This window comes from Sinohyriopsis cumingii, chromosome 16 (genome assembly GCF_028554795.1).
Source record: "Sinohyriopsis cumingii isolate HCF-2022 chromosome 16, ASM2855479v2, whole genome shotgun sequence".
Lineage (NCBI taxonomy): Eukaryota > Metazoa > Mollusca > Bivalvia > Unionida > Unionidae > Sinohyriopsis > Sinohyriopsis cumingii.
Window position 1 is genome coordinate 55,150,494 of NC_142976.1, and position 26,494 is coordinate 55,176,987.

General features: G+C 39.2%; 1 protein-coding gene across 1 annotated transcript in view; it reads right to left on the reverse strand.

The window, feature by feature from the left end:
- Positions 1-26,494, reverse strand: part of LOC149780447 (FIGNL1-interacting regulator of recombination and mitosis-like) — a 96,858-nt gene that overhangs the window by 64,877 nt on the left and 5,487 nt on the right. Inside the window, exons 4-7 of the mRNA XM_089937385.1 lie at positions 21,780-21,868; positions 4,795-4,899; positions 3,605-3,745; positions 3,278-3,364 (exon numbers count right to left, since the gene is read on the reverse strand). Of these exons, the coding sequence (XP_089793511.1) occupies positions 3,278-3,364; positions 3,605-3,745; positions 4,795-4,899; positions 21,780-21,868 (422 nt within the window). The remainder of the gene's footprint in view (positions 1-3,277; positions 3,365-3,604; positions 3,746-4,794; positions 4,900-21,779; positions 21,869-26,494) is intronic.

A 26,494-nucleotide genomic window follows, 5' to 3' on the forward strand; every position in this document is an offset into this window, starting at 1 on the left:
AAGGCGTATCTAGTTCAATTAGTCTAGGTATAACATGAAGAAAGCTTGTTATATAAACTTAAAACACAAATATAAACCAGTGGGTGATGCATGAAATATTGGTAAGTGACATACTTTTGTGATCAGGGTGTAGTACTCATCAAGATGCATCTCGTCACAAAGTTCTACATACAAGAGTTTGATATACTGGTTGCAAAACATCTACACCGCTCCCTCAATAACTCGCACACAACGGGGTCCATAAACATAGACAGCACTATAAACAAAGGCGCGAGTTACCGAGGGACCTCTAGTAATTGAACAAATCTGCTTATACATCAAGAAAACCACTGGGGGAGTAGTAGTAGGGAACTAGGCTGTTTAATGACTGAATCTTTATTTTGCAATCATGTTGATAACAATTGCTAATAATGCACTTTTTCTAATGAAGTTGTTCGTTATTCTGCAAAAATAAAATTTATTTTCAAAATGTCCAACATGTGAAAAATTGTTCCAACTTGTTTCAACAACCATCACGTGTATGTGAAAACATCTGTGTATTACGCCACTGCTTTTTGTTTTGTTGATTAGTCTGGTTCTCAGAGTGATATGTAATAGTATACTGCCAAGTCGGGAGTCAGAGTAGCAGGGAACTAGACTAATTGTTGATACACCACCAAACAAGATTCCTTTTTTCAAAAAATAGTGACAGTTATTTCATGAGATAATTACCTATGTTGAAACTCAATTTCTGTATTGTTCAATTAATACAATAATTATGATTTCATGGGAAGTAATAGCAAAACTTATCATCCTTGAGGATATCTCTAAATGCCAGTTCAGGAATTCTCTGAAACTCGCTTGCCCACAATGGTCCATATCTGTGAAACCAAGCTCTTTATTTTACGAAGTATTTGTTTTGCTTGGTTGCCTCACTATCTCTGATCACAGTGATGAATGAGTTGGATAATTTAAGGTAGTTTATGTTACATACACAATAACATTTATAACAGGATTTGATTGATGAACTGAAGTGAGTTCACCCACTAAATTTTTAAGTATGTAGGATTTGCATGCCTTTTAACTTTATATTATTGTTCAACCTCCTTTATTTGATTCAAAAGACATAATTAACATGATAATACAAAGGAGGCCAGCTATTAATTCAGTGCAGCAATACAACAAATACTTCCACAAGTCAGTTATCAAACACGGTAGGCACTTAATTCGATTCTCAAAGAAATGCTTGTGGACATAGTTGTTATGGTAGACTGACACATTTTATGTTTAAATATACATTGCATTTATGATAATTACACTTAAGAGGAACTAAAAGTTGGAATTAAAATGCAAATTTCACTTCATAAAAATTATTTAATTGGCATTTAAATATTAATGTGCTGCTTCCACTAGGCATAAGTGACATTTTCATTGATTTAAATTTCCTTGAATATCTTTAATTATGTTGTACTAAGAATTTTGTTTGGAAATAAAATGTAACCAATTATATGACTTCTTATTAAAAGTTGATAATTTCACAATTTTTATTAAAATTTACAGGTCATATCTACCATTTTCGACCATAAAATGACCATATCAACGTTTCAGTTACAAATTTTGATGACGATTTTTTTTTAAGTTAAAGAAATAGGGATCAATTTTTGGGGGGTATTTTCTGGTTAAAATTTGATCCACACCTGACCCCACAAGTTATTGAGGGACTGGTGTATTTGTCATATTTTAAATGTACAAGTAACCAAAGCCAGTAAATTGCAAAACGTAGGTCACTATGACCTTCTTGCAATGAAAGGATGTGGTACCAATAGTGATGGTTACAATCATTAAGTTAAATATATAAATATGGGTCAGAGTGATATACTTTTGTGATGACAGGTATGACAGTTATATAGACAGGCGAAAAATACCTGAGGTAAATCTAAAAATATAACCAAGAATGTACAAGGTTCCCTCTCTCTAGTAAGTAGATGCTATGAAACCCTCTCCAAACTTGCCAAGGACATAACGAGAATGAGATATACCTGTGTTTTTGCTTTAGTATATTTGGATGCTGATGCCAAGAGTATTACACGATAATCCCCTCTACTTTTGTACAGGTCAGCAACAAGAAAACAAAACTTAAAACAAAATACTTTCTGGTCATTCTTTTTGGGGAGTGTTCATTAAAGATTTTGTTTGTGTCAAGTTGAGCCAATCTCTAAAGGATTGAGAGTATTGGGCTTTACTTGTCGAAGTTTACGGAAGGAAACTCATCATACAATCCCTCTAGTGATAATTATACAATCCCACTAGTGATAATTATACAATCCCACTAGTGATAATTATGAACTCATCCTAGTATTGTGTATGGCAGCATACTGTCCGTATTTAATATTCTCCTAATTAGGCTGACACCGAGTCGAATTTACTGTTAAGGGCTGTTCCATTAAAACATACATGGGACCCAGGAAGGCACTTTTAAAGTGGGGCACTCACCCATAGATGCAATTTAGAATTTTCTTATCATTTCAATATGAACTCTATGAAATCAAGGTACCCTAGCATATATTTTTCAAAAATTGCCTTCCCTGGGTACCATGCATGTTTAAATGGAACAGCCCTAACAATAATGTTCAGATTTTCTTGGTTTTTTACCCAACCATGTTCTCAATGTGCATTATTTACTTAGGCCAAATATGGTTTTAAAATTTGTTCTGTCCACAAGAAAGTTACAGCTCATGCAATATTAAAACAACAGTTACTGCACTGACTGTTATTTGGGGACTAATAAATGTTATTTGGGGACCATTGGCTGTTATTTGGGGCCATAATACACTTATATGGTCCTCTCTTTATGAAGTTAAATTTAACTGAATTTTTCTTACATCTTTGCTACGAGGTCATGATGGTATCCTTTCAACTGTTTTTAACTGCGAAATATCTGAAACACTATTTGTCATAAGTCCATAAAAGAGACCCTTTATTATATAATTATGACTTAATGCACTCAGTTTGTGTAATGCACTCCAATAATGCAGAGCACACATGTTTATGTCAAAATATGAATTAAAATTTTGTAGTATTATGAAGTATAAGAAAGATGTAATGCCATGGAGATATTGTGTGTTTTTCTGTCGGTCTGCATTTCCAAAACCACTACATGGAAATGCAAGAAATTTCTTATCTTGCTGCCATGATTCATTTTAAAGTTTATACCTCCAACACTGTTTAAATGAGGTTTCTTGAAGCACACAAATATTATTACTTGAATCAGCTATATCCATTTTAACTTGTTTCTTACCAGTTGTAGAGCATGAGCTTTCTTGAATAACACTGACAATGGCTCAGTAATCAATGCCAAGAGGTCACCATAGAAGTCTCCACTTTCCTAAACAAAATAAAATAAAGTCATCATAACCATGACGATTTTCATTAAGAACAATTTCTTATTACTTGTTATAACTAATATTTCAATTTTAATATTGCATACATCTTCTGCATATAATCTGAAATAACAAGAACATTAAATAAATAAAACAACAACAAAAAAGAGAAAGAAACAAAGTCTTGTGTAAATTTATTTAATTCAATAGAAAGAAATAATTTCTTACTCAACATTAATCCTCACCTTACAGTGTTGATATGTTCCTTTCAGCATGTAGATTACACAATAAGGGAGAGAATGAATGTAGCTTATGTCTACAGAGTTATCTCCCATCTGTATCTGCTGAATACATACCACATAACATTCAATGATTTCCAGCAAATTCTGTAACAATAAAAATGAAAATAAATTGTATCTGCAAAAATAGAATAGGTAATTTATCTACAAATTAGGTAGCTATAATTATGTAAAAGTTAAGGTGCATTCCAAGAGCTAACTGATCCAGTGCTGAAGTTGGTTGTTTGATACCATTTATATGGCATCAAGATTTTCTGAAACCTCACAACAAAAACCAAATGTGGCAAATCAAAATTAAAAATATTATGCAAATATTAGCAGTTTATAATGCAGTTTATATTAGGAAATGTAACACTGTTCAGTTTTGGAACTCCTTCTTTCATAGAAAAAGAAAAGTATTGAACCATGTAAAGGAGAAATGGAGCACAGTGTGACATCTCTCAAATGTAAAGACTATATACTTCCCCACTCTAATGAAGCCAGATAAAAATACAGTTCCTACAGTAGCAAGTAGACATCTTCAAGTATAGAGAAAGAGTGTCTGGCATGTCAGTCAATCCTTATGCCAGATCAACTGAGTCTTCCTTCATGAAATGATATATATTTCTTCAGTGCAGCATGTTTTATTTTGTCTTTGTTGTTTATCTTTATTTTGATTTTTACTGAGGTTATCCGAGATTTCATGATATCAACATAAATGACATTATCGACTATAACATCTATTTATCCATGCTATAAATCATAATTATGCAAAAATCACTCTCTACTGCTACATAAAGAATGAGAGTACAATTTGACAGGATATGTGTCAATGTTGAGACAACACAGACGATTTTTTAATACACACTCCAAAATACAATAATTAGATAATCAGAGAATTTTATGAACTGGGATTAAGGCCTGTGTCCATCATATGGGCTGGGAATAAAGCCTGTGTCCATCATATTGGAGGAAAACAAATCATCAATGTGAATGAAATGTTTGAGAGTGAAATTGCTGAAATCTAAATTTTCGCACAATTCCAAAATATTTTACAATGGGATTGGAATCTATTTCTTGGGTTCCTGAGGTCCCAAAAATATCCCAGATGATAAAATACAATAACAGGAATTATCTCAAAATAAATATAATTTTACCGAAAGCAAGTTGGAGATTTCCTGTTGTGGCTGAGATGTGCTGTCATCAACTTGAATTGTCAGTTCATGGAGATTCAGCAAGATCTTGTCATAAATTTTACAACTCTGAAATGTAAATCAACTATCAGTGTCAAATCAACTACCTATGACAAATCTACCAGTGATACATCAAGAAAAATCAGATCAAAGTATAAATAACCATACCTGTTAAACATATAAGCCATTCCTAAATGCTAAATCATTATAATAGGTGTCATAGTGTCTCATCTCATTTAAGTACAGTAACTAAAAATTAAAATCCTGCCTGCTGTGGGGCTTTGGAAACAATGATGCCATCAGTAAAAATATTAATACCATTGAATATAAACAAAAATTTGCGGAACAGATTATTTACTCATATCACTTGGATTATTCCCTCTTATCAACCAGTTTATTTATGTGCATTAACCAGACAATTTACGCTAACCAACCATATTATGTATGCTTATCAGCAATATTTGTGCTTCTTAACCAGATTTTTTATGCTTATCAACAAACTATTTAAATTTATAAACCAGATTTATGCTTATCAACCAGATTATTTACACATATCAACCAGATTATTTACACATATCAACTAACTTATTTACACTATTCAACCAATTACTTATGTCTATCAACGAATTACTTATGTCTATCAACCAGATCATTTACATTTATCAACCAGATTATTTACATTTATCAACCAGATTATTTACATTTATCAACCAGATTATTCATGCTTATAAATTAGATTATTTACATTTATCAACCAGATTATTTACATTTATCAACCAGATTATTTACATTTATCAACCAGATTATTTACATTTATCAACCAGATTATTCATGCTTATAAATTAGATTATTTACATTTATCAACCCAAATATTTACACTTATCAACCAGATTATTTATGTTCATAAACCAGATTTTTCTATACACTTACCAACTAGCTTGTTTATGTTTATCAACAGATTTATTCATATCAACCAGATTATGGGCACATATCAACCCAATTTACACCAATCAACCAGACTATTTATGATTATCAATCAAAATATTATGCTTATTATCTAGACTGATTGCACTACCAATTATTTACACTCTCAACCCGATTATTTAAACTTATCAATCAGATAATTTATACAGTGTGACCCCGCTATAGCATGATCCATTATAACACAAATTCAGATATACATGTATTTTTCTCATACACGAAAAAAAACTCTTTCTTAAAAGTAAGAAAAACTATAAAAATATACCATCTGGCGATTTTTTATTGACGACATTGTTGGCTGTTTAAACTTGTATATACAACCAATGGCTCAGAGTGGAGAAATTCAGATGCCCCATAAAAGAAAGCCGCAAACTTGATATAAAATGCACTGAAATTTATCTATTGTTAGATAAACAATCTCTTTTTCTTTCGCCACCACAATAAGAAATGGGCATTTGTTTGGTTTGGTTCTCCAAAGCTGTCCTTAAGCAGTGACTTCAATAACGCATGCACCTTTCATCAAAGAAAGCTGACTACAATCTTCAATAAAAACAAAGAACTTTTCTTGAAAGGAAGTTAGTACCAAACTTAAACAAAAGCAATTGAATGTGAAAGGATTTTTTCATTTTCCAACATGACTGGAACACGTTTACTGTGCCTTGAAAGTTTCCTTTTTGCAGGGAAAAAGTTTATGCTTATGAACACTACCAACGGCAGCTTAAAACGCAAACTAACTTTTACCAGCTTGGGACATACTGAAAAGTAACAGTGCTTCATCATTTGTTACGTGATCGTGCTATGTATATCCACTAAATTCAGACCTATATGACCTGTGACAAAATTATCAAATATTTTAAATCTCTGTATGTGCATCCTTTCGATGGAATTACTTGTATTATGGATTCAATGAGCAGCAGGGGGGGCGAATCGGACAACTTTTTCGACAAAATTTGATTAAGGTTTTAAAACGACAAATAGAGCCTTCCTTCAAAATCTCACTTTTCGAACAAAAAAAAAATAAAGTCTCCGTTTGGCAAATGGAGACTTAGCGTTTTTTGCTCGAAAACGCTATATTTCGCGACAACATCTCGTTGGTGTTTTCCCGTGGTAATCATCGGGCGTCCCGCGTCGATGTCATCGCCCCCCTGCTGCTAAGAGTTACAATGATTTTACAAACAGAGTGATCACTAACTCCTCCTCTTGTAGATCAATTAGGTTATTTGACTGATCGGTAAGTCTGAAATTAATTCTCGTTAAAAACCGATTATGGCATCGCATATAGACCGGATTAATCGGACTCTCAACGATTAAAAATCCCGGAGGGGCTGTTGGTGAGAATGAATAAAGGATATACCCCTGTTGAGCCTGATTTGATTGCTTGGTATCCACCTGGTAACTCCCTTCGATAACATCACACACTAGATTGATTGCTATCACCGATGCGATATTTACGTTGTATGGAGCAATATGCCTACCACCCTCTCCGTTATCGTGTCTGAGGATAGTTGATGGGGCGAGAAAATCATTAAGAGATTTTCTTAGTTCTGGTGCGTTGTATCCTGGAAACTTGAAATCGGGTAAATCGGCTTCTGTGATATTATACTCGGTTAGGAATTTTTGTTTATTATCATCGCTGTTAGCGGATATTGTTTTAACGATTCGTTCATTGATATATTCCATGTCTGATATAAGTTGATTTAACACCTCAACGTGTTTTTGTGCTCTTGTTTTCCGTAGCTGTTCTAGTTGTGATTGGTAATTACGATTAATCTCGGCAAACGCAACAGTGATATCATTTAAACCAACTGCGACCAGGGCGGATAATTTAGGAGTTTCCTTATACGGAAATATCCATTGCATGGTATTCCTGTCTTGAAATATAAACCTACTGGGTAATAACGCGCCTTTTATAATAGACAAATCAGTTCGATACCGGGGGGTAATCTCATGATACAATTGCGCATTCGTGTGTAAGTCCGCGGGGATTTCATGAGGTGGATTCTTAGGCCATCCTAGTATGGTTCTTATTGAACTACCATAAATATCAACCATATACCCCGGTGTGCTTATTTCAATCGTCGACGATAACGTCGGTTCATGAACCGTAATAGCGATTTTTGATTCTTTTCCTGTGATCGATTTTATCCTGCGTTGAAATTCTTTATTGATTTGTTCTATTTGGTATGACCCAGTTGGTATTGTAACCTCCTTCCAGACTGGGGTCCCATCGGGTTTATTTGTCCATGCAAAAACCAGCGAGTTATTAGGTTGTTGTCCGTTAAATGCGTCCGCTCGGATATTAGGCCAACTGTGATATATTCGCAATTTTGCCAGCGCTATTTCCTTCACTGGAACCGGTGATGGGAAGTTTACGCTGAATTCGGGTTTCGTTGATGTTATCGATATCATACTTGTTTGTACCGGAGTGGTGTTTTCCGCGATCCGTTGAAGCAATTGAAACCCTTCGGGGTTCAGCGACATTATTATTATTCGTTGTTTTTAGTGTCTAATTTTGACACCGAATATTAACAACCTGCTTGTTTTCAGGAGAATGTTTTAAGCCCATTGAAGTGGTTTCAGCGGACGTGGTTTCCGGCTTCCAGTTGAAAATTTTCGATTTTTGACATCGCGGAGCCATACAACTGGACCATCGTGGAGAATTCAACATCGGATATGAACGAATTATCAATCGACAACGAGATCAACCCAGATAATTTCGAGTACGCGTCGGATACTATTTGATGTTTTACTGTATACTCGTTGAGTTTTTTCTGAGAACACGATGATATCTTTCTAGTGATTGCGTTGGCGACTCCAGCAATTGTTGTCGCCGCGGAGATAGCGATTGGAACAGCGATCGGGGCTATCATGGTCACCGTGGATAAAATGACACCGGTACCGGCTACTATACCGGACACCGAGTACACGGCCACGTCGATGGTGGTTATTTTTTTATTTTTGCGCGGTATTGTTCGGAAAGCGTTTTCAAGTTCGCGGAGAATTCTTTTGCGGTATCGAATCAATATTGATGTGACGTCGGTGATACCTCTGATTCAATTGCCTTGGTGGTCATTTTTATTTAAAAGAACTAGTGTTTTCAATTACTTAGATCCACTACAAATTCCACATACCATATGATGTTTGCAGTGTTTAAATTTCTATCAACGGCATGAATTATAAACCGTTCAGTTGCGTCCTTGTCAACGATTGTTGATATTGTATTGTTAAACCCGGATGAACTGGACGATGATATATTAAACTGCATCGCTGAAATCAATGTCAATCGATAAATGCCCCGAACAGTTGCGGTGATATCTACTGTATTATGCGTAGGGGTCCAATCGAAAAATCCATACCGAATTGTGTATACCGTGTTGATGGCGTTCTCATGAGGGATTTTTATTTTTTCGAGTTGCTCTGTCATTCTCGGTAGTCTGTCTTTAATCGCTTCAACATCAGTTGTAACTATTCCTACTCCCCGCCAACTCGCGTCTATATTATTCTTGTTCGCTGCAACATTAGTTTTGATTGTTTCTATTTCCCCTCTATACGCGTTTATATTATTCTTGTTCGCTTCAACATTAGTTTTGATTGTTTCTATTTCCCGTGTATTCTCGGTCATACTTTTTTTGTTCGCTGCAACATCAAGTTTGATTGTTCCTATTTCATATGTATGCACGTCTGTACTTTTCTTGTTCGCTGCAACATCAGTTTTGATTATTCCTATTCCCCGCCAATACGCGTCTACATTTTTTTTGTTCGCTTCAACATTAGTTTTGATTGTTTCTATTTCCCGTGTATACGCGTCTATATTAATAAGGAGTGTATTTATTTCCTTTGTATGCGTGTCTACACTCCTTCTGTTCGCTGCAACATCAGTTTTGATTGTTTCTATTTTCCGTCCATGTGCGTCTATATTATTTATGATCGTTGCAACATTAGTGCTGATTGTTTCTATTTCCTGCTCATGCGCGTCTACATTATTCTTGTTCGCTGCAACATCAGTTTTGATTGTTTTTATTTCCTGTCCATACACAGTGATATCATTTATAGTTGTTGTAATCTCATCCAGCTTGGTATTTTTTTTACCAAAGAATTTATCAAAGTTGTCATCGATCCTGTTAACATTTTTTTGTAACGTGTAAAATTGGCCCGACAGCGTTGTAAACTCCGAAATAGTGGTTTTTATCCCCGCAAGATTCGGTTCGGTTACCGTCGGGGTCCCAAAAAAACTAGCGGTAGTGAGTTGTATATCGGTGACAGATTTTTTCACCTCGGTGACAGATTTTTTCACCTGCGTGTCGAGTTCGGTCACCGATCTATCTAACCTTGTAAAACCGTCTTGGACTAATGTTACCCTATCCGTCACCGTCGACAGATGTTGACCCGGTTTGAGTCGTCCGTCGCCGGTATACAGCGCGATAGCGTTCTCGGCGGCGTCACGCTGTCGTGTTAAAACGTCATCCAGCGACACATTACTGGATTTCAATTTACCCTGGCGGTCTTGAAATACAACTATTTCACCTGGGTCAACACTTGTTAGGTTCAACGTCTCAGCGATTTCATCCTCGATTAGTTTTTTTATGTCATCGGTGGCGGGCGTTTCCGTGGATTTTTTCAGCGCCGAAACCGGTCGTCCCCAAATATCAATCATTATTATTGTAAAAAAAACGGTGTTTTTAATTAACCCGCCGGGCCTCTACGACCCCACTAGTGTATTCGTTTACAACCACATGAGGTGGTTTCCGCGATGATGAAATCGCCGCGAGTACGTTCAATACCTCACGGCCACATATCGGTGGGTCACTTAATTGCTGTGTTGGCAGCGTGGAATAAAAAACCAGGGCTGAACACGCCCGGATATACCGCATGAACTCGTTTGGCGGGGCTAACCCGTATGAATCAAAATAGACGATCGCACGCGGATCAATCGCGTATGCAACCCAATGAGTTCCCGCTCCGGAGGACCCATCGAGGTTAATTATGCCGGTTTCAATATTCCTTGGTGCCGCCGGTAATTGATCCCTCGTAAAAACACCTCTGAAGTTTTTTATCGCTAACGCGTTTGCGGCGTCTATTAAATCAAAATTAGACATAGGAGTCATTAAACGGTTCCCGGTAGTCTTAGACCCTTTCCCGAGTACCATGAATACGGGGTTCCCGGTAGTCTTAGACCCTTTCCGGCCACGGATCGTTTTTTTTTATAGCCTTTCCCGGTTGCCTTCTTCAATGCCATCCCCGCCGCGGTTCCAACGGCCCCCAACGCCGCCGCCTTAGCCACTGCTGGTGCGGCCGCGGCAATCAACACTGGAATCGCAGCTAACAACGGAAATATCCCACCCGTCTTTTCCATGTTTTTAATCGCTGCGGCCGAAAAATCTATTTGAACACCCATTTTATTCCTCATCGCATCATTGAAATGTTTTATTTGACGTGCCGTCAACGATATCTTATGATTACCACCAGTCATTTGTGACGGCTTCAGCGTTATCGTGGTTCCGCATTGTTTAGCGGACTTTGATCGTAATTTCTTGACTTGACCATCAGTTAGTGTAACACTGACAACACTATACGACATTTTATTGTAAACGCGTTTGTGTTTTCAATTACATGTTTTCCACTGGCGCATCAACGATTCTCATTCGTCCACCAACACCCTCCAGCAGCATTGATTTATCGCTGAGAATGACAGCAACCGCTCTATAATCAGCACCACCCGGGGCTATACGAGCTCTAAAGTGTATATCAACGACGGATTGTCTCGTTAAATCAAGATGTTCCAACGAAAAATAATAAATCGGATACAGGTTTTTAAAATCAAGTTGTGATATTTGCAAACCAGTGTCGACGTTTTGATCACGACCCATGTATGACAGCAATTGATGATACACACGTGCGATATGGTTGTTGCCGTAATTAAGCTGTATATCCTCGGATGGTTCCTGTTGTCCGTTTATTCTCAGCAAAACATCCCTGACTCCTAATTGATCAAATATCATATGGCTGCGTTCTTGATTACCCAATCGATCCCTATTCTGTAGCGCTATAAATATGTGACGCGGGGCTGAAACACCCTGTTTTGATGCCAAGTGCCATGTAAACGTATCGGCGACGTTATCCTCTTTAGCATCAGTTGTTACCGCTAGCCAACTCAACAACGATTTTCCCCCCTGTTCCATAAATGATAACAATCGTGCTTCCGTGGTAACTGATGGAGTCAACACCGGCATCCACAATGCTATTTTAGTTAAAACGACTTTACCGTTATCGACGCCAGCAGCATGCCATATTGCATTGTTATCATCACCCCTTCGCGTTAGCGCGATTGTATGCTTAGCCCCATAGATAACTTTTCTGACATTTCTGCAAAATCCGAATATATGATGCAGTGGAATCGCGCATGAAAACTGTCGGCATGGTCTTTGCAACATCCCTATTTGTGTTGCGAATCCTAGATTGTAATTATTGTTGATACTTTTTATAACAGTGAAATCAGCGCCTGGTTTTGCTCTGCGATCTGGATTGGCTGCTTCAGCCTGATCAACTGCGGTATTTTCTTTTATCAGCACGTTAACGTACTGAAGATGATCAGCGTTATTAGTGGAATCCTTCGCAAACATCATAGATGGGCCCGCCGATCTTGTATAATCATCCGAGTATCTCGCTAACCCAATTATCGTCGTTGCAACATCAACCTCGCGTTCTATTGATTCAATTTCTCGCCCGTCAATAAGATATCTGGCGCTCTCAAATAACGCCATGATACCGTTGTTGACAAAGCCAACTCGAACACGATCGTCATCTGCGTACGGTGTATTAGCGGCAACATTTGTCACGAGTTCTCCCTCAATTTCGATAAACGCTTCACACGGCAAAAAATATTTACTGGTATCTTGGACTTGAAGTTCAATTCGCGATCGTAGGTTGGCTTGTGGTGGTTGATAGGAATAAAATTGATAATCGCGGACAGAATCATCCCTGCGCACTGGGGCATCCATATCAAACGCGGGATCAGCGGTTCGCGCAAACATTTTATTATTTATCATGTTGATGTTTTCAATTGCGATTTTTTCGTCGTAAACCACTCCCCGCTATCGCGTTCATGAGCGCGTTGGTTGCCGCATCGGCGGATGGCGGAGTCGTCATCAATGACTGAGCCGCCAACGACTCTAGTTTTTCTTCCACGGCGTTATTTATTACTTTACTGACATTTGCAGGCATCACTGTTGTTGATGGCATCACCGGTGGTTTCTGTTTTCTTTTTCTCACCAACGACATTAGTTTGTCCTTTGCTGCAGAAAACGCCTTTCCGGCAACATCTCCAATAGCGCTGATTCCCTTATCACGAATAACATCAATAGCCTTCATTCCTAATTGTTTGGCTAACGGCGCCACTTTTGGAGCCATTCTTGTAAATAACCCCGCAATGGTATTACCGAGACCATCTCCATAGTACGCACGGTAAACAGGCAATCGCGAGTTTACCATGTAGACGAGTACTGGTTTATCGTGGTTATAGTGTATGATCATCTTTATTATAAAAACACCAGTTTTCCAATTAGTGACTGATCACCCCCCCCACCACCACCGAATTATAAATTTTGTTAAAAACATCGATTTTCTCTAAATGATTTCCTGGGGTTTTCATCGGCGGTAAAAATCCGCGTTTTTTGTCAATTTTTGTCGTTTTTGGTCATTTTTGGTTGGTTTTGGTAAAAAACATCGATTTTCTCTAAATGATTTCCTGGGGTTTTCACTCGTAAAAACCAACCAAAAACGACCAAAAATTAACAAAAATTAACAAAAACGACAATTTTATAATTTTTTTAATCATCCACTAACTCGTCTATGAGCGTTCGATATGCATTAATGTCCATGATACCGCCTCCAAATAACCGCTTGCAAATATCAGCGGCCTCATTGATTATTTCCGGATAGTTATTTCCGGCTCGTTTTCCTCCGATTAGTACCTCTAGCCATGATATATCACTGAGAACACTATTAGGACAGGTAACGCCGTAGGATTCTTTACCAACAGAGTATCCTTTTCCTTTTTTTAGTTTTACCCTTTTTTCAACTTCCTTGTGGAATGCGTCGTAATCGGGATCACCACGATGTGGTAATGCATTCTCATGTTTACTCGCTAAATACACTATTCTTGTCCAATCCTTTAACGTCTTTATATTTTTCTCGTAACCGCTATTGATATGCTCCTTATCTCGTATGCTCTTAGCAAAATTAGAGGCAGTAAAATCAACTAATTCTTCCCTGCTGCTGAAGCCTCTAATTTGATCTATTGTGCTCTTCTTGAGTACATTACGGGGTATATTCCCCCCTTTCTCTTTTTCTTCCGGTATTTCTTCCGGTATTTCTTCTTCTGGTTCTCTTGCGGTAGCACCTAGTTCTTCTTCGTCGGCCATTGTAACATAAGGTTCTTGTGGGTCCATTATAGCGAGTGGTGGTGGCCTCCGTGTTGTTTCTAAAGACCTCTTCGTTTGTTCGGTCTGAGCCGCTATCTTTTCAAGTACGCCAAGCAGTGACGCCTTTTTCTTTCTTTCTTCGTCGGGAATATCCCCGTATATCGCTGTTTTCACGCCTTTGGTTGCACTCGTTATCGGAGCAAAGAGTTGTTCGCTTCCAACAGTAAAATCGGTTTGTAGTTGCTGCTGCGATTGAAGTTGTTCTCGGACCCTGTCTCGTAACGGTATGAACTTTTTAAGCGCCGCTAGCCACTCTCTGGCTAGCCGAGTAGTAAGTGATTCGCCTACCATTATTGCAAATTGCTCCGCAATTTCTAATTTCCCGCCGAGTGTACCATCGGGGGCTCCACGGAGTTTTCGTCTATAATCCTTCTAATGTTTTGATTTTACTAGAAATCTCCCGGCGTCGTTCATAAACACGTCCGAGTTTTTTTCGTATTATTTCAACGGCAGTGAATAGTCCAATGAATGCATTTGCGTCATTGTGGTACAAGTTTTCATTAATCGTATGTTGTAATCGTTTTATAAAAAAGTACTCGCGGGCCAGGGTAAAACGCCCCCGTTTCGATTGTTCGTTAATAATCTCATAATCGGATAATATTTTTTCGCTGTCGAGACCATCAGATAATTCAATTCCTTGATTTTTTAATTTTGAAACCTCGGCTAATATATTATTGATGTCTTCGATATTCATATTCTTATAAAACATCTTGTTTTTAAATAAAAAAAAATTGAACCCCCCGCACAGTGTGTTAATTCGTCAGCGCCATAGGCGCCGGTGGCCTTTGTCACTCGCTGATTTCTGTTATATATGAAAATCGAATTCTGTGCCCAGTCTTTTTTGAGATCGCTGAATTCTGTATTCCTTCTGCAACAAATCGTACTGAGGCTCTACAAATGTCAAAGCATCTACTGGCTTCATTCATCGACTGAAAAGTTTTTTCTTCGTAAGTTGTTGTATCAAATGACTTTACGGGTTTTGCTTTCTTTGAGTATTTACCAGTTTGGCCTTTTTTGACATTCTGACTTTGCGAGATAGCTTGGAGGTTTATAAGAGAATTATCAGTCTTATTATTATTAATATGATCAATCACAAGCCCATTCTCGATTAATCCGTTAAATGCTTCAAATACCATCCTATGAACATAATAATTCTTCTTTCCGGCACCAAACATCAAATAACCCTGATTATTTACGGTACCAACCGGCTTCTTCAGTCTGCGGTTTCTAACAACGCCGTCGCGAGATGCCTCGTAATTAACGAGCACAGGATGCGGCTGAAATTCTTGGTCCATTTGTATAATAATACTATTTGTCTAATTCATTATTTGGTTTAATTATAAATCTTTCAACGTAGTCCTGAGGAGTTTTGATGACGAAGTCGGCGGTGGGGTCAATGACGGCGTTTTTAATTCGCTTGTCATAATAGCATTTTAGTTCCCTGTATCGTTTGCCGCCGCAATTGATACATAATTGTGATTTACCACGCACCCCAACGTGACAAACCAAGCACGGGAGGGGGCCAAGAGAACCATTACGAACGCTTTGTAAATGATACCCGCAGAATTCACCTCTACATGATTTATTGCACGGGGTTATCAACCCAATCATTAACCATTTGCAGTGATTCATTATACTGTATTCTTTTATTTAAATACTTGTTTTAATTATATGGATGAGTTCGAGAGATTAGCAGCAATTAAGCCCTGGAAAAATATTAGGTTTAATCTCGACAGAGTCCTCAAGGACGCACCAAAAGCGTTAATAAACGATAGAACCCTGCTGAATAAAATACGCGATTGTATCAATGAATTCAAGCGTGATGGCGCATCTCATAGTTGGTCAACATTTCGAATTGATGGCGTTGTTGATGCTACCATGAACGACAACCGCGCAGCAACGATACTATCACAACTTGGCTCCAGCGAGTATTTCTTCAGAGTAAAATTCATTGTCCGGGTGGAATCAGGTAATTGGATCATACGTGATAAATTTGAACCAGTTCTCAGCGACAAGAAAACAGTCATTGTTAGCCGCGACTCCAAGCCCGGGTTGTTAACCGGAATTGACAGACCATACTATGAACGAGCGTATCCTGAAACAGCAGTTGTTTATGGAATATACCCGTTAAATAAGAAACCTGATATCGGAAAACTAGCGCCGATGAAACAGTCAACGGGGATAAATTGTGTAGCAGAACGAATAATAGAGCATTTTACAAATGCATGTCGAGGAAACAAATTGACTGATTTACGACGTAGCAAAATCAACCAGTGGGAGGAGACAGTGCGCGAGCGAGGAGCAACCATCAGCGACATAGCGAGATTAGAAACGTCGTTGAGATTTCCAATAACCGTTACAACGATAACCGGTAAAGTATTACACGAATCAAAGTATAAATCAAAGGGAGCCCCAATCAAAATTATTGATCATAACGAACACGCGTGGACGCCCGCGATCACAGTGTTTCCACGGGATAGAACGGTAAAGTATATCCCGGGGGAATTTATACAAGATGGTTTTCTCGCGGAGAGGAAACTATTTGATGCTATCGCTTATTTGTGTAAAAACGACCCTGTATCAGTGTGGTTACTTCGCAGCGCTGAAAACGATGCGGATACCTTTGATCAGTTTGTAAGACCAAACGGTGAATTATACCGCACTGAAGCGTTTCACAACAAGATGAAAAAAACTGCCATAGAATTTGAGGAGCATGATGAACAACTGCTAACAAATTGTTTTACGATTTCATCGGTTGCGGCTCATGTTGCAGCAAAGAAAAATGCGTGGAGTCCAACACGCAAGGAATTTCTACCAAATGTACAATCCAGTTGTTTGGAATATTATCACGGTGGACTGTGGAACACTGAATACAACCGCGACGCTATGATTTCCGTTGATATGGTTGCCTGTTATCCAGCGAGTTTTCTCGGGTATGGATCCGCCGCTGAGTATTTCAAACGATTTGGACACCCCAGACATGAAATGACTCGTGTTGCTATTAATGGACCACTGCCTGATTTTGATTTAACCGGATTCGCTCGCATAGTATCATTTGAATTTGCGGCAGGACTTCATCGCTGTTGCTATATTTGGATCGGTAGACACATGGCTGAAAAAAAGTGGTTGCCAATAGCGCTGCTACGGTATATGATTGATTGTAAAATGCTAATTTCGTTGATTGTCAGTGACGCGATTATATCATACCGAGCGCAGACTGAAGTCTGGTTACCAGAACCGGAGCGTCTAGATAGCATAATTGACGAGTCCAGAAAACACATTGATGCCGACGAGGAATATATCGTCGAATGGTCCAGGAGGATATTCAACCAACGAAACCGCGAGGCAAAAGATCTCGGTAGAAGAATAATTGGTAAGTTCACACAAGGTGGAAAAAACTGCGACTACAAACGATATTGCTCACGGCTGATTATAGATGACGCAGAATATGATTTCGTAATCAAGGACGCAGTGGCGAAAAATAGATACGTGAACTGCGAAACAGCTTTCTTGTCCAATGGAACGAGGTTGGGTACAGTTGTTACCTACAGTGATGGAGACAGCCCGGCATACCCGCATTTGAGGGCGTCTATGCTGGGTTATGCTTGCATAAATTTATTCTCGATGATAAATGAATTTCCCGACACAGCGGTTAGAGTAGCCGTTGATTCGTTTTATGTTGACGTAAAGTACAAGGAAAACGTAGCCGGGTTTACTAGTCCGGACGAGAGTTGGGGTACATGGAGAATTAAAAATGAAATACGACGCGATTATTCCCCGTCAGCAGATGTCACCGTTGAAAACAATTACCTACGCGGTGATAATCTATCAGAATGGTCTAATGCACCACCGTGTTCTGATCCAATTTGTAGGCACAAAACAGTTTATTTAAGCGGCTGTGGCGGGTCAGGAAAGACGACTCGGGCAATTGAATTATTTCGAACGCGGGCAAGTATAATCGTGCTTACACCGACCCATAGACTAGCGCGAGAGATAAAACAACGAAATGTTGACGCCGTTACTTATCACAGCTTTTTTCGATACAGCGGTGGTGAGTGGACTCCTGATCGAATGGGTGAAAAATTTATTCCTGAGGTTATCATCTGGGATGAAATATGTACTGTTTCGTTAGATGTTTTACAAATGTTTCTTGAGTGGTTGCTGCTCGCGAATACAGCGGTGATCATGTGTGGCGACCATGGTCAACCACCACCATTTGTCGGCGAGGGCCCACATGATTGGTTAAAGGGTTTTGTGGACTATTATGAAGAAACCGATACTGATTACCGAGCACTTGATGAACAACTGCGCGAGGTTAAAAAATTAATCAGATTACAGCCAGATAGAATTCAATGTGAAATAATCCGCGAGGTGATTCCGGAAACGCCGTTAAATGAATTCTGGGAAACATGGAGACCAAACGATTTGATTGTAGCGAGTAGAAAGATAGTCAGAGACACACTTCAGCAAAAGTTGTTTACGTTGCATAAGGAAAAGTTTCCAACGCGCCCAGTGCCGTTATGTTATAGACCCGCGGATACACGGCGGCAGAACACTGAAGTTGAAATCCCGGCCCCGACAGCGTCAGGGACAAAAAAACAAATTCTCGTGCTGAATGATATCGTGCTCGTTGATATCAGCGTCGTCGAGGACGCGCTACGTGCTGATAAATCCCCGTGGACGCTAGGATACGCAACGACAATACATTCCTCGCAGGGACTGACTATCACGGATACAATTGTTTGGATGGTTGATAATCGAATCGAATGGTCAAATCTAGTCTATCTTGCAGTGTCCCGAGTACGGAGGATAAATCAGCTTCGAAGAATTGTTGTTGACGGAGTCAGTGACGGAGTCACTGACGGAGTCATCGATGCAAGCATCATCGATAGAAAACTCTCGGGTTACCGCCAACAGGATAAAAAAAAACAGCGGCGTTTTGATATTGATGCCGAATTAATAATTGCGTTACGACAACAACAGAATAATCACTGCGCGAGTTGTAATTGTGTAATGCGCTGGCGTTATTCGGATAAAGACGCTCGCCAATTTACCGTGGACAGGATCGATAACAGTCTCGGTCATGTCAAAAACAATGTGAGGTTGACCTGTCTTGAGTGCAATAGACGCAACGGCGCTAGTTAAGACCACGCGGGGGTAATTGAGTATCGTCAGGTATCACTTGTAGTTGCTCGCGTGTAAACCCCCGCTGTGGGGCAGTTGAATCCAGTCTATAGATCGGTGGTCTACCAGTTGATCGTGTTATCGTTGATATGTTATGTGTGGTAACACTCCAGATAGGATCAGTAGCTCTTTTTTTACCGCCTTCAAGCTCTCCTGGTTCATACAGATATCTCACGGTAACATCGCCGAGAATCGGCTTGGAAACGCTATCTATTTTTGATCTTCCGGGTATATACTTTTCTTTAATCGCGTCGCTGGGCTTCATGTTGATTGCTCGGGTAATCTCGTTATTTAACGCTGCAATTACGCCTGGCAACCTTTTGACCCATTCACGAGATCGTTTTTCTTGGATGAATTCCTTCGCGTATTGATATCCAAATAACCGTTCAGCAACAGCCCGATTGAATCGTTCAACAATTGCCTGATCACGATGTAGCGCAGTATGACCTCGTCGTACCGCGACGCTATGATGTTTCAGCGTTGATAAAACAGTGCCGCGAAATTCACTACCAGGATCAACTTGTAATAGATTTGGCCAGCGCAGAGGACCTCTTCGATAAATCCGCTCAAACGCATCGGCCACTTCAGTTGCTGACTTTGTTTTTAACGGCTCCGCTTGTTTGTATCGACTCGCAACATCAACTACGGTTAGCACGTATTTGTAACCGTTGTCATGCGGCAGAAATAGTATATCAGCCTGATGAACTTCATTAGGTACGCTGACATCAAAGCGCGAGAAGTTGATTTGTTTAGGCGGTGGTAGATAGATTTGCCATATAGCCTGTTTGGACAACCAATTAGCCGCAGTGGCCTTTGTTACCTTTGCAGCGCTTGCAAGCTTACCAATTGCGGCCTTCCCCTTCCAGTATCCTCTCGGAGAATAATAGATGGATTCCATGTTGTTATTATAAACGCTAGCGTTTTCAATTACCAGCGCGAGAAGCTCCGCTTCCAATCATTAATTTACCTTTCATAGCCGATTTTACCAACCATGAGGCCAATTTTTCTTTGAAGGATTTATCAGGAATAGCATTTAGCACGTGAATTAATTTTACGTCCGCGATATGACGCTGTTGCAGATCGCTACTTTTGTAAGCAACACCATGAGCATGACACGCCTTATCGATAGCGTTTATTGGATACTCACCGGGCCGGGGTTGATTTTGATCATCGAGTCTGATATCTAATCGCGTTCCGGGGCCACAGTAGCTATATCCTGGGAGGTGTTTTTCTCCTGGATACTTTGCCCATGGTTTTCCGGGGAGTTTTGATAACTTGGCTGCAATATCACCTCCTCGCTTTTTTTTAAAACATCTCCGGGTCTAATAGAAATAAATCTAAATTTCTTTATACCGCATTGTACACACTTGCCAGTAAGCGCCGATCTGTTATTTCTTGTTGTAACGGTTGTCATATCATTTGTGCAAGTACGCACTCTACACTTTACACAATATAGATCCATAATTTATGTATAGAGACATGAATATAATTGACTTTTCAGCGACTAAAACAAGAGAACCAGTTAAGCATGTTGCAGCGTTACCAAACTCGATCCGGATGATTATCATCGGACCATCTGAATCCGGCAAGACGCAATTGTTACTCAATTTAATAATGAGATGGATGAAATGGGATAAATTGTATACTAAAACTTCTCCCAAATCCAAAACATGAGCTACTTTACTGGTTTACGACAAAGGTAGTTGTAATAATGAAAATTTAAAAGACCTTTTCAAGACTTTTTATTTATTTTTCAATTTGTGCAGACATTTTCAAGACCTGGAAAATCAATTTTCAACTTTTTGACCTTGTCCCGAATTCCAGACCCATGCAGAAACTCTGCATTTAGTTTTGGAGGGGGATATTCTTTTTTCCAGCAAATATAATGGATGTAATAGGTGTCTTTGCTCAATTTGATGGCTGACAGTTTGCCCCACCCACCCCCCAAAAAAGTAAATGATCTGCCCCACTCCCATCCCTCAGAAAAGTGAATAGTTGGTCCCAAATCAATGAAAGCTAACACAGCAAGATAGAAATGGCAGTTAACAAAACTAGACACCGAAAGTAAATAAAATGGACATGCATGTGACTTATTAAAAGCACACTAGTTATCAAAAGAGCAATCACAGTAGTTTGTCTCCTGAGAGACAAACTATGCTGTAAGGTCACCTTGTCTGACATCAAAATAATGTAATCTTCTAATCTTTATCTCTCAGACACAGGTACATGAACTTATTTCTGCACCTTTGTTTTATCTATGCTTATTTTCCATGTTTTACAGAGCACATTAAAATATTTACTTACTTGTTTGGTTATATGGGAAAAAACTTTTTCCTCTAATTTAGGGAGCTCCAAGCATGGTACAAATGAATGGCATATTGCCTTCAATATTCCTGAAAGTACAAAGAAATGAACAGCTATTGCTTTGAATGTGTGGAAGAAGTCTTGTCAATATTGATGTAAAAAGCTGAAAAGATCAGGAAGATTGTGCCCCAAAAAGAAAAATGGGTTTTATTGAATAACGTTAATTTCAGAGTTCCCTGACCAAGCCTTGTGGATGCCTTGTGCTTAGAGTAATAAAGTAATATTTAGATTATTAGAACTACAAATCAGAGGTCACAACCATGGTAATTCTGATAAGAAAATATTGGTTTCTGCAACTTTACTTACATACCTTGACCAAAAGTCAGGTCATTGAAAGCTACTGATCATTAATCTCCATTGTCAACACAGCTATTTCAAAAGCCCCTTTTAATTACCACAGCTATTTCAAAAGCCCCTTTTAATTACCACAGCTATTTCAAAAGCCCCTTTTAATTACCACAGCTATTTCAAAAGCCCCTTTTAATTATCACAGCTATTTCAAAAGCCCCTTTTAATTACCACAGCTATTTCAAAAGCCCCTTTTAATTACCACAGCTATTTCAAAAGCCCCTTTTAATTATCACAGCTATTTCAAAAGCCCCTTTTAATTACCACAGCTATTTCAAAAGCCCCTTTTAATTACCACAGCTATTTCAAAAGCCCCTTTTAATTATCACAGCTTTTAAAAATGATTATAAGTCAACACCAACTGCAAACAGCAGACCTAGATCGTCCATCACACTGTGCACTAGCAAATCTGGGTCTATGCAGTTTGTTGGAAGTAATCAACAGAACAAGCAATGTATACTCTGTTCTGCCAATGCATTATGCAATAGCAAATCTGGCTCTATGCAGTTTGTTGGAAGTAATCAACAGAACAAGCAATGTATACTCTGTTCTGCCAATGCATTATGCAATAGCAGATCTGGGTCTACGTTGTTTGCAGTTGGACCTGACTTATATTTGGGCACATTCAGTACCAAGCCCTGGTGGCCGAGTGGTCTAAAGCACTCTCTGTTATGGATCACTGCCATCTCACCTCTGTCTGCGTGGGTTCGAGTCTAGGATTCGGCCAATGTGGGTATGTGAGAAAGCTTGCCAGTAGCTTCTCGTGGGTTAGTGGTTCTTCCCGGGGTTTTCCAGGGTTCTCCCTCCACCATTAATACTGGCCGCCATGCATAGCCTATCGTGTGCTGAAAAATTGCATTAAACCCCACAACAACAACCAAGCCCTGGATTTTCCAAAATTATTCTGTAATGGCAAGTAAGGCTCTACCTACTCACTTAAGAATGTTTGTGAAATGTTAACGTTTTTATATTTTTTTTATAAATGAATATTTTAAATGACTAAATATCAAAATGATTCAGAATCACTTAACATTACACACGGTGGAATGTATTTACTTGGACTGCTCGTTAAATATCTATACACAAGTATGAGTCATTACCTAGAAAAGAATGAAAACAAATTCACAACTGTCCATAAAATAATAGCCAACTAAATATTAAGAGTTAACAACAAAATCTGCATAGGCTGAAAATCAATTATCTTTTTATCAAGCACACAAAGAAAAGAATATGCGAGTGAGTGAACTTTTCAGTACAACACTGGTATTGAGGTCATATGGCTTGATGTAAATTCAGCATCACACAGATCTATATTCAGTATGACATAATTATTGACAGCACATGGCCAAATGCAAATTCAGTGTGACACAATTATTGAGAACACATGGCCAGATGTAAATATCGTACAACATAATTACTGACAGCACATGGCCAAATGCAAATTCAGTATGACATAATTATTATATACTCCTTTTTTCTTCATTAACTTTACATTGTCAGAATCGTGCAGTATTCTACAATAATAAACACCTTCATATTGCAGGCACATGCATGACGCATGTTTATACAAATAGTATAGTGTATTAGGAACTACTTTGTAACCAATCATGTGCACTCATTTAGTAGACTTTAGGTTTAAGTTTAAGTAAATGAATGAACGTGATATTGCAATGTCCACAACAAACGTGAGAGATGCAGAATTGAAAATACCATTCTGATCATAGCCAATTGCAAATTCAGTATGACATAATTACTAACAACACATGGTCAGATGCAAATTCAGTGTGACAGAATTATTGAGACCACATGACCAGATGTAAATTAAGTATGACATAATTACTGACAGCACATGGTCAAATGCAAATTCAGTATGTCATAATTTCTGACAGCACATGGCCAGATTCAGAGTGACATAAAAATTGACTGCACATACCCAAATGCAAATTCAGTAAGACATAATTATTGACAGCACATGGCCAAATGCAAATTCAGTGTCACACAATTATTGAGAACACATGGCCAGATGTAAATTCAGTATGACATAATTATTGACAGCACACTGACAATTTTAATTTCAGTATAACAAAATTACTGAGACTTTAACATTTTCATTTGCAAGACTGTTACTGCAACATTAAGAACTGTTAATTTGATTACTGAATAACTGGCATCGCAAATGTCATTAAAAGAAAATCAACTATATCTTGAGGTAAACAAGATGACAAGTAAATACCACTGAAGGGCAAGTAAACTTCATGGAAGTAGCAACATTTTTAAATAGAACGAGAAAAGTATTTTAAAACACAATTTAGTCCACATGGACATGCTGTTAATACATCAACAGGTATAACCCCATGACCCCATAGTCCCCAAATAGGAAGGAATTTGACTCGAGGGCAGGAATGTCAATACATCAAAGGGTACAACACCATAATCCCATGGACAACCACCTGATGCAAGGTAGATATGCTACAACTGTCAATATGTCAAAGCAAACAACCCCATGACCCCCCCTCCCCCACCAAGGACCTGATGCAAGGGTAGATATGCTACACCTGTCAATATGTCAAAGCAAACAACCCCATGATCCCCCCTCCCCCACCAAGGACCTGATGCAAGGGTAGATATGCTACACCTGTCAATACATCAAAGCAAACAACCCCATGATCCCCCCTCCCCCACCAAGGATCTGATGCAAGGGTAGATATGCTACAACTGTCAATACATCAAAGCAAACAACCCCATGATCCCCCCTCCCCCACCAAGGACCTGATGCAAGGGTAGATATGCTACAACTGTCAATACATCAAAGCAAACAACCCCATGATCCCCCCTCCCCCACCAAGGACCTGATGCAAGGGTAGATATGCTACAACTGTCAATACATCAAAGCAAACAACCCCATGATCCCCCCTCCCCCACCAAGGATCTGATGCAAGGGTAGATATGCTACAACTGTCAATACATCAAAGCAAACAACCCCATGATCCCCCCTCCCCCACCAAGGATCTGATGCAAGGGTAGATATGCTATAACTGTCAATACATCAAAGCAAACAACCCCATGACCCCCCCTCCCCCACCAAGGACCTGATGCAAGGGTAGATATGCTACAACTGTCAATACATCAAAGCAAACAACCCCATGATCCCCCCTCCCCCACCAAGGACCTGATGCAAGGGTAGATATGCTACAACTGTCAATACATCAAAGCAAACAACCCCATGATCCCCCCTCCCCCACCAAGGACCTCATGCAAGGGTAGATATGCTACAACTGTCAATACATCAAAGCAAACAACCCCATGATCCCCCCTCCCCCACCAAGGATCTGATGCAAGGGTAGATATGCTATAACTGTCAATACATCAAAGCAAACAACCCCATGACCCCCCCTCCCCCACCAAGGACCTGATGCAAGGGTAGATATGCTACAACTGTCAATACATCAAAGCAAACAACCCCATGACCCCACCTCCCCCACCAAGGACAATGATCTATGGGCAGAAATGCCACAGCTGTCAATACATCAAAGCAAACAACCCCATGATCCCCCCTCCCCCACCAAGGACCTCATGCAAGGGTAGATATGCTACAACTGTCAATACATCAAAGCAAACAACCCCATGACCCCCCTCAATCACCAAGGACCTGATGCAAGGGCAGATATGCTAACAACTGTCAATACATCAAAGCAAACAACCCCAAGACCCCCCTCCCCCACCAAGGATCTGATGCAAGGGTAGATTTGCTACAACTGTTAATACATCACAGCAAACAACCACATGACCCCCCTCCCCCACCAAGGACCTGATGCAAGGGTAGATATGCTACAACTGTCAATACATCAAAGCAAACAACCCCATGACCCCCCTTGCCCACCAAGGACATGATGCAAGGGTAGATATGCTATAACTGTCAATACATCAAAGCAAACAACCCCATGACCCCCCCCCTCCCCCACCAAGGACAATGATCTATGGGCAGAAACACCACAGCTGTCAATAATCAAAAGGTATAACCTCATGCCACCATTAATGAATGGTCTTGGTGAATGCTTTGATGCAGTGTGACATGGCATCAATTAGTAACCACATAGGACCTGAATGCTAAGACTAAAATCAATGTATTTCCAATATTACGTGACCTTACCTGAAGGTCCAAACGATATGCACACATTACAAAATCAATGTATTTCCAATAGTACCTGATGGTCCAAACGATATGCACACATTACAAAATCAATGTATTTCCAATAGTACCTGATGTTCCAAACGATATGCACACATTACAGAATCAATGTATTTCC